Here is a 10,112-nt window from a genome sequence, read left to right on the forward strand (position 1 = left end):
AAACTAGACGTGGTAGGTCAAAACGGATGCCATTTTTGGAAATGGCGTTTAAGGAAGCAAAACGTTTAAGGAAGCAAAATGTGTGTTGGCCTGTGTGACCATTTGAAACCTACAATAAAAATCATGGAAGCATAGAATGCGATCAGTCACCGTTTAACTGCTCCTCCATATACAAAAGTTAAGCAATAGCTGATTTGTTAATTTGAACAGAGAAGAAGCAGCAACAGGATGTGCTGCTCATTTGAATGGGGGAACCATGTTCAATGTCAAGGAACTGAACAGTCAAATTAATGCATTTATGATGAAGGCTTGAAACTACACTCTCACTGTACATGTGATCATGATGTGGATGCTGCTGCTCAGTTCCTACTTGGAATATTGTATTCTTAAGCTTGGGCTTTCACTAGGAGACCTTGAACAATGAAACCATTTCCATCTGGAGCAGGCAGACGAATGGTCTGACTTAATATAAGGTAGCTTCTTAAACCAGAATACTTTCAATTGAAAATTGTGCAGTTATAGTAGAATCCAAAAAAATAGATAAAATAGGAACTCAGAAAATTCAGCCCTAGTGAAAATCTCATGGATTGCTGCAGACGTCCTTAACGTGTACAGTTATTGTCACAGACAGAATACAGGGTGACCCAAAAGTAGGTGGACAGTAGGTGGAATAAATGTTATCATTTACTGTCCACCTACTTTTGGGTCACCCTGTATATTCACAGGAAAGCCTGGGAAGGCTTTATACATTCCTGCAAGGGGTTAAAAATGCCTGGACCAAGTTTTTGCTCCCCATCTACAGGGAATTAGGGGAAGATGACAGGAGCCAAAAGTACATTAAGCTTGTTTATCACTGCAATGAAATGAAAAGCAAAGTGAAATGCTTCAGATTAGTTCTAACAGACTTACGCCTGTCTTGATTTACTGTAGCAACGTAGGAAAGGTCCCCTGACCTTTTCAATCAATAGCTGTACATCTCCCTAAGAAGCAGACGAAACAGACTAGAATCATATTCAATTACCTACACAGTTCAAATTAAAAATTCAGGTTTAACTTTAACAATGGCCAATTACATCTGTGAAATCCAAAGGATGGTGAGTTAAGACCTAAGGTCATGCCTAGGTCTTTCTTCACACAGTCAAAATTCAGTTATTTTAGACTTATTCACCTGAGGCAGCACACATATGGTATCTATGTGAACAAGGAGTTCTACAACGCCCTTCTGAAAAGTAGGTTGCTTATGAAAGGTTCTAGTCAAACCAAGGGTGCAGAGGATGTATGGTGCGTCCACCCTCACATCTTAACTCGACGAGATGTCAGGTTTGCACAGCAGACTTTAATTCCTCCTAAAGCACTGTGGGTCACCATCCAGAGATGGATGCAAAATAGAGGCTGGGGGGGAATAGAACCAGATGACGAATCACAATGCAGAGAAGTGGAGTAGAAACCACTGCCGCTGGATTAAAAATCACTCCTTCTGCTCCCTCCAACTATCTTCCAACAAATCATTTTGGAAACGCAGACCATGGTAACCATTAATATGCTAGTTAAGCTGGTTGTACCCCTTCCTGAGAAAAATTAATTGCTTTTTAACCTGATCAGTTACCCCACTTCTACCTCAGATCTCTGATCTGCCTAGTTAAAAAAAAGCTCCCAGTGATGACTGCTGAACCTAGAATTAGAGACTGATGGAGACTTGCAGTCCAATCTTATCTGGGACTTATAGTAGCAGATCTTGCTATCCACACTGTATGTCCCTGACTGACAGCGCAAAATCAGCCCCACTGCCATGAGCACTGCAGCTGCCAGCACAAATGGCTGTAGACCCCATGTGCACAACAATGGCTCACAGACATCCTGACAGAGCAGCAGTGGGGGGTTCTTCAGGGAAGGGTGAGGGGTGGCTTGGGGCAGAGAGCAGGCTGGGCAGGGGGCAAGATTCTGGTGACAACCACACACACAAAGAATCTATTCCCCTTTCCTAACCCTGAATCTCCTTGGACTTATAACAGTTAACTAACTGGCATAGAGCCAAGGAAACCCACTAGAGGTCAGGCAACCTATTGGAAGGTGATTTACAAAGAGGTTTACTTACCTCTCCTGGACCGTCTGGTCAGCCCTCCCCAGAGCCTGCCACACATACTCTAGTGGTGCTGTGTGCCATGGGCTGGCAGGGCAGGGTCTATGACAGGGGTGTGCAGGGTGTAATTTGTAACTAGGCCCAGGGTCAAAAAGAGGGCCCTGGAGCCAAACAAAGGGCCCCAGAAATTTCCTGGAATCTTACATTTACTTATCTCACCCAGACTCATTGCCCACACAGGATACTGTGGGCATTACCATTTGTGCCAGGTCAAGGAATGCATACATGACACTCCTTAACACAGTGTCAAATCTGGGACAGTATCTCTGGCTGGCTATATTATCTGTTTGGCTTGAGGATCGTATAGGCATTCAGAGAAGCCAGAACTACAGCTGCTGCAGAAGCAAGTTTTAGTACACACAGGACGCTTTCAATTTGAGCATGAGCCTAAATACAATGATGTAAATTTTCTGCAATTATTTTCTATATTTATAAGACTTCAGAGAAGATTGTGTTTGGTTTTCCGTACTACTGTACCCAACTGCCAATGCTGCATGGTCCTGGGATCCACAGCCAGAAGCCTCCAAGTACTTCTCCAGCTGTTGCCACCTTCCCCTATCCTGTTTCAGCTCTCCCTACTGCCTTTGGAAAGGGCCCCCCCCCCAAAAAAAATTGTACCCCTGATAAAATACCTCTGAGAGGCTCTGTGGCGGGGATAGGATTGGACCTGTAGTTGCTTTAATTCCTGTCTTGTGTGTGGCAACTGTCACTCCATGGCCTGAGTTCCAAGGAAAAAGCTATGGGGAGGAGAAGGAAACAAGCAAACATGGGTGCCAATTCTTACAGTTCTGGGCCTGTTATTATAATGACCAGAAGCTAAGCAAGGTCAGGCCTGGGTAAAACTTGGATGGGAGACTGCCCGGGAATACCAGGTGCTGTGGGCTTATACCATAGTCTTTCGAGACTGAAGGTTGCCAAACAAAAAATGACCAGATGGACTGACCGTTGAGGAGACAGTTTGAGGAAGGGAGGAACCAAGTGGCAATCGATCTGTCATTCAAGCCAATGGAGCATACTTGGCTGTTATGCTTCTAAGTAATACTTGAATACACGTTCAAGACACCTTCACAAAGGTCTTTCTATTAAAATGGGAAATCTGGAAAAGCCAAGCATCTGGTATGCCACTGTATTGTTACCAACTTTTTAAAAACCACTATTTTTTTTTCCTATATAGAAAACAACACAACTGAAAGAACAAACAAAAGTGAAAGAAACAAAACTGAAGAAAATTTTTTAAAAACAACAAATTTTACAAAGTCTACAGGAAATACCATCAGTTTTAAGAGTGACAGAGAACTCTCAGGACACTGTCTTTGCTACTTTGTGAAAAAATAATAGATGCAGATGGCAACATATTTAGCTGGTTTATTACTCTTCCATATCATTAATAATAGGTGTGAGCACATGCTGAAAACTGAGCAAATGACAAGAGGAAGAACCACAAGCTGCTCTCAAGCAGCCACTTCACAGATATGCATGTGCATTCTCTCTCTCCCACAAACAGACACACACACTTTTCTGGTTCCTTCAGGTCTTTACAAATAACATCAACTACAAGATAAACTACCCATTCACCAGGCCCAGGGGGGGAAAAAAGAGTTGAAACTCTAAGAGTGATCTTTCACTGACCATCTCTCTCCTGACACCATCTCCTACAGTATCTCATGACAAAAGGATTAGATCATCTATTCTGCTATACAGTTTAGTGAGACTGGGGCCACTGGAGTACCATAACTGACTAGAAAATTAGGGTGGGGAGACCAGCCTGCTCCCCCTCCAGAGTTCCCCAGCATTCCCCAAAGGCTATTGCATGATGATGGTTTGACCACAGCTTGCAACAGGCTACTTGCCCAGGGCAAATGACAATTCCTTCTAGGCACATACATATGATGATGCACTTGTCAAGTTACACTATGATACACCTGCTCCCTAAACAAGAACAGATTTAAGTGTAGTATTCAGAGGTGTGGTTGAGGGGAAATGGCAGGCAGTGGGGCACCAGGGCTTCTGCTACAACAAGAGTGACAATGTCATCCATCAACAGGCATGCTCAGATGCCGTCTTTGAAACTTTGTCAAAAGACCTTCAACAAAAAGAAGCACCAGGCTCAGCAGGAAGCAAACCAAGACCTTTGCCTGGGGGCATGTGTTAATGTCTCATCAATCATCTTTCCCAAAGACTGCCTGAGAGACTTCCCAGGAACCCCCACTGCAGCCAATGGTGAAGGTCTCTGGCAGAGCAACATTCAACAATTGTTACCATACCTGCTGCGACTTCAGAAGCTGACTGTGCCTCTTCCCCCTCCCAGAGATCTGCCTCTGTGGGGTGAGTGGGGGAGGAGAGAGAGAAAGAGTTGTAAACCAAATGTAAACTGCCTTTTCAGATTAGAAAGTTAAGGAGACCTTGGGGAAATCAGGCATCCACCAGATGCTCAGGATATCTTCAAGGATCTGGTTTTGCTTCAAGGATCTGGGGATTTGAATTCTGATTGGAGCAACCAGAACCTGAGTTTTACTCTCTTGTTAGCCTGACCACTGCATCTATGACAATTGCACAGATAGTGGTTCATATTTTCATAGCATGTCCCAGACCATCTCTCTTCCCTGGCTAGAGGAACTGCAAGGAAGAGGGAGAGGCACAACACAAGAGAAACTAATCTAAAAGAAGCTCTCACTGGCACACAACTCTCAGTGTTTGCATGTTCCAGCATAAAGCACAATTCTCAGAAAGCAGGTGCCACTCGTCTCTGCCAGGACCATTTACAGAACACACTCAACGTTTGTTCTCATATTTGGTGACAGTTCTGCTGGTCAAAAACTTCCAGGTTGATGACTTAATATCCCAATACCTTAACAAGACAATAAACTTAAATCAAACAAGGCAAACACTAGAATTCTAAAACAGATCAGCTAGAACAGTCTGAAAACCAGAATGTTAGGGGATACTGTTAGGGGAAGGTGTCATGAAAAGTTCTTACAAGTCAGAATTTACCGCACAGGACTGGTGGTATTGATACAAGTAAATGGATGCCCATTAATACAGGTATTTAGTTCAAATGGTCCATCAATGCAGAATGAAGGGAATGTGTGGCTTATGGATCAGAGAGATAATATTATGCAGTTAACTCAACAGGTTCAATTGTTACCTGTGTCTCAATATCTTTTACGGATAAGCTGGACGGGTTCAGGAATACAGTCAACCTTGAACAGACAGTTCTTAGTGAACAACTCCCTTGGTGGTCTATTATTGTACCATAAATAGTCAAGTAAAGCCCCCAGAATCAGGCTTTGCGTAAATAAAGTGGATTACATTTGTAATAGGTTTGTAATGAAATGTACTAATGACATGAAGGTAGAGGAAGACTGGGCAGTTTAGTGAAGCTGTTCTGACACCAACCTATTTATGGTGACTTCTGTTGGTCCATCACCTTGGATTGTAGGTGTAGTGCTTAGAAGCTACGTTTTCGGCCACTCTTTTGCAAGGTTGCAAAAATAATTCTAAAATTCCTAGAGTGTATCAACACATTCTTAAGCTATGAGGTATATCTGCATTTTTCCTGAAATACATTATTAATGTTAGAGAAAGTGCAATTATGTTTTTTATTTTCAAAAATGCAAAGTTAGAACAGGTACTTGCTAAGTTCTAAGCAAGCAGCGGACATTTTCCTAACTAAATTATGTCGACACAGCCCCTTTCTTTCTCCACAGCCTTTCATCTGAAGAGAGTCTTGACAGCTTTTCAATACAATTATACCAACACAAATGAACCTTTTCAGCCATCAGTTACAAAAGCCAGCTGCTAAAAAACCTATTATGAAATGATTACCACAAAATTGAAGTTGCATTAAGGATGAAGTCATTTCCAAGAGATCAGCCTCATCTCAAACTCTGCTTTAGAAAAAAAATGTGGAGAGGGTTGTTACTACAAAAAAGATGGCCAAGGTTTTTTTTTTTTTTCTACGTGTCCATTGGTTGCAATGCTCAGAGCAAGTTTGGCATTTCTGAATTCCTGCTAGCAAGCATTTTTTAAAAGAGTTTTGGGTGGTTTTATTTTAAATCATCCTCAGCATGAAGTGGCCAGCAGTGCTTTCAGATTCAGACTTTTCAAAGTGCAATGAATCCTCCATTTTAGCTAAAGGCTATAGGAAATAAAGTTGACTGCCACAAATGGGTAACTTCTCTGTAGAGGTGCGCCACAGTGTCACTTTCATTTTCTCCTCAGTATAAAGGAACTGGTTACTGACTTTCAGAATATATGGTTGTCCTCTTCTCCGTAGCACAGTGTTTCTGCAAGCACATCTCATTAATGAACACCATAAGTGCATTTGCCAACACATCTTCACGCTGCAGGAGAGCAGCTATTGCATGACCCCAACCGACATCACTTCCCTCCTTACCGAAAGAATTCTAAGAGAAGGAAAATGTGAGGTACAGTAGCATGAGGAAAGTTAATCCTCTGTTTAAGAGGATGCACTTCAGCTCTGCTCATCCTGAGGTGAAATCAGCAAGTCACAATAGTTTTCTTTTTATGTGCTCTTCCTTTAAAATACAGCAAACAGCATATTGGTTGCAACTGGACACAACCAGCTGAGTAAGAGAGTAAGTACTCTCTGGTTTCTTAAGCTTTCTTCACTGGAATTTTCTTTCAAAGAAGGGGCATGATCAAAGCCCTTAAGAACCACAGAGGCACCTTTCAAAGTGGTGTCCTCTTTTATTTAGCAGGGGGAGAGCAACTGCCCTCTTCACCCCAGCATGGTGCCTTTTCCAGTGGATTTTGCTGGTGTCTAGATCTGTTTTTTGTTTTTTTTTTAAGATTGTGAGCCCTTTGGGGACAGGGAACCACTTATTGATCTATTTTGCTATGTAAGCCCCTTTATAAACTGTGCTTGATTGAAAAATAGATATGATGTGCATATTCTTAATGATTATTGTTTTATTTCCATGGGAAAGCTAATCATATGTTTAACCAAGGCAGCAACCCTACGCATACTATCCTCAGAGGAAGTTCCACTGAACACAATGGGACTTGCTTCTGAGGAGACTGTGTGCTAGTTAAGTACATTTAAACCCTGCTTTCCCTCCCCATAGTGTGGGCACCCAAGGTGCTACATGCTATGACTCTTCTGACAAAACTAAAGTTGAGATTTGAAAGCACTTAAAGGATCTCCTCTGGTGCGTTCTGTATCAGGGAAAACATGCCTTCTTGAGTTGCAAATATTTTTATCCTGAATATATATAAATATTGCCAAGAATTCACATTTGTAAGGCTGCAGTCCTATAGTGCACACACTTTCCTGAGAGTAAGCCCTACTGAAAACAATGGGACTTACTTCTGAGTAGACAAGCACTGGCTTGTGCTCCAAGTTACACTGCTTTCCGTGAAGGGGAAAACAAAAAAATCTAAAGAGACTAAAGGTCAAACTACATATGGAGTAAATGATCCATGATCGGGTCTCTTAGTGAAAAACCTGAGATTTTTTTTAGTTCACAGTAATTGTAGGAGACTCCAAATCTGATAAGAGCAGTGGCACTGGGGAAGTTAGGATTAATCCCTTTCCCCACACCATGGCATTTGCGCAGTCTCAGTTTGCCCCTTCCACAGGGGGAAAGTACATAGAACATATTTTTCTTCCTATACAGCAGCTTTAGGTGGATGCAAATCAAGAAAATGGCAGACTCTCTAAGAGCAGCTGCTCTGAGATTTGGTGACCCTCCTTCCCCAGCTGATTTTTTAAAAAGAATCAAAGATCTAACCATGGATAGAGCCTGTGTGTGTGTGTGTGTGTAAAAAACCAATCCTATAACAATTCTGCATCTCTTATTTGGATGAAATAGGATAGTAAAGAGCACAGTCTGTGTGGGTCAGTGGATTGAATGTGACACGTAAGGGACCACTTCAGATGTTACTTTTTTCCTGCACAGAAAGCCTATCTGTGTTGACAATAACATGCACTGCACACATGCCAATCACACACATGTATCACAAACATATTTCATTTTCTGTGCAGGGGAAACACAACCTGACACATTGGCTGCTTTGGAAGCTTGGATTCAAATATCCACAGGAACATAGCAGGGAAGGTCTTTTGCAGCTCACTGTCTCTCAACTTCTTCCCACTCTTGAAAGTGGGAAAAGTCTCACAAAGTCTGAGTGGATTCGATCACAGGGGAAGAAAATTTTCTCCATCAAATATGTTGCAGATGTGAAAAAAAATGCTGCTAATCTGATCAGGGCTCAAGGAACTGGCAGGGCTGGACCAGTTAAGCTTGGAAGGCTGTTAGAGACCTCTGACTGTATCCCTGCACATGTCAGGGCTGAAGCTGAGCATATCAAGCTGCCTTATATGGTATCAGGCCATTGGTCTCCCCAGTCCAGTTCTTCTGACAGCTGCTCTTGAAGGCCTCAGCAAGCAAAGGTCTTGCTGAGATTTTGTCACCAGTGATACCAGAGCCTGTCCTGGAAGCACAAGGTAGGGTCAACTGACCTCAGATCTCTTTCATTCGAAGCATGGGGCAAATGAACTCAGAGCAACGCTCCAAAATAAGAGTGCCCTGGAGCATGGACAGAGTGCCAATCCTTCAGCCATAAGGAGGCAGGAGAAGGGCAGACAGACCCTTCCAGAGAGCCTCGGTACCTCTCTGCTCTGGGATGAGAGCCCAATCCTTACTTGTACTCAGAAGTAAGTCCCATTATAGACAAGGGGGTTTACTCCCAGGAAAGTGTGGCTAGGGTTGCAGCCTTAGAGCCCAATCCTATGCATGTCTACTCAGAAGTAAGTCCCATTATAATCAACGGGGCTTACTCCCAGGAAAGAGTGGCTAGGCTTGTAGCCGGAGCCGTGAGGACAGAGTGAGTGGGCTTCCCCTGTCTTGGCACCTGCCAGCATCAGCCCACCCCAAGCGCTGCCCGGCGGCGGGTCCCAAACGAGACCCCAGTGCCGAGGCACCGCTGCTGCCCCCCTGCTGATCTCACCTGTGTAGTTATTCGGGGCAGGGCTGCCGTCCTCGCGGATCACCCCCGTCCTTGAGACGTCGAGGATGGACGCGGTGGCCGCCTGCATGGCTCCCTCCTCCTCCGGCGCCTTCCCACGACCCTCGGAGCCCCGCAGGGTCCCCTTCCCCGCTGGCCTCCCTCCGGCTCCAGAGGCTGAGCGATCCCTCGAGAGCCTCTTCCCGCAGGCAGGAAGCCCCGCGGCTGGCTGGCTGCAGCCTCCGGGCTGGGGCGGACCCCGTCCGAGCCCCTCCGCCGCCGCTCTGCCGGCTTCTCGCTCGCAGCAGGCGAAGGACGGTGCGCGGCACCTGGAGACCCCGCCCTCCGCCGCCTCCCCTCTGCTGGCGCCCCGCTCGCCCCCGGTTCAGCCACATGCTCGGAGACTGGAGGCTCCCGCTCGCACCGGGCCTGCCTGCCTGGCCCTCCCGGGGGAGGCTTGCACCAGCGCGGGAGGAGGGAAGCGGGCTCCGCACACGTGTGAACAGTCTCTCCCGGGCTGCGCGGACACTTTTGCAAGACAGCCAGCGCGCCCCCGGACACGATTACGCGCCCCAGTTGTTTTTTCCTCTCCTACACGTGTATACACTCGTGTCAGGAAAAATGATAAGCACATTGCACAGAGGCAAACCCGGGTCTGGCATCACGCGTGTCTTCAACAGAGAGAACTGAGAGCACGCGTCTTTCTTAGTGTATGCGTATGATTTGTGTGTTAGCAAATACACACATTTTTACATACACACGTCAAAGGTCTTAGGTGAGCACCTAACTGTCCTGAGCTTCAGGGATTTGCACATACCCAGGGGGGCCACTTCACACGTTAGAGCAGGAAACGTTTTGGGCAGGAAGAATGTGTGCAACGTCATTACACGTGATCAAAAGCCCAGGTCTATGCCTGTCTACTCAGAAGTAAGTCCCATTAGAGTCAATGGGGTTTATTCCCAGGAAAGTGTGGGTAGGATTGCAGCCCAAGAAAACAACACAA

The 10,112-nt window shown here is 45.0% G+C and overlaps 2 protein-coding genes across 3 annotated transcripts in view; one reads left to right on the forward strand and one right to left on the reverse strand.

Annotated features, from left to right (window-relative positions):
• Window positions 1-9,301, reverse strand: part of SUSD3 (sushi domain containing 3) — a 50,528-nt gene extending 41,227 nt beyond the window's left edge. The window contains exon 1 of one of the 2 annotated variants that reach the window (XM_066617714.1): window positions 9,113-9,301. In XM_066617714.1, the coding sequence (XP_066473811.1) occupies window positions 9,113-9,200 (88 nt within the window). In that variant the 5' untranslated portion in view covers window positions 9,201-9,301. The remainder of the gene's footprint in view (window positions 1-9,112) is intronic. The other variant, XM_066617715.1, reaches the window with a different exon arrangement.
• NINJ1 (ninjurin 1) overlaps window positions 1-9,801 on the forward strand; it is a 159,245-nt gene extending 149,444 nt beyond the window's left edge. The window contains exon 4 of the mRNA XM_066616953.1: window positions 9,792-9,801. The gene's annotated coding sequence lies outside the window, so the exon portion shown is untranslated. The remainder of the gene's footprint in view (window positions 1-9,791) is intronic.
• Window positions 9,802-10,112: the final 311 nt, after the last annotated feature.

The sequence above is a fragment of the Tiliqua scincoides genome, chromosome 2 (genome assembly GCF_035046505.1).
Source record: "Tiliqua scincoides isolate rTilSci1 chromosome 2, rTilSci1.hap2, whole genome shotgun sequence".
In the NCBI taxonomy this organism is placed as follows: Eukaryota; Metazoa; Chordata; class Lepidosauria; order Squamata; family Scincidae; genus Tiliqua; species Tiliqua scincoides.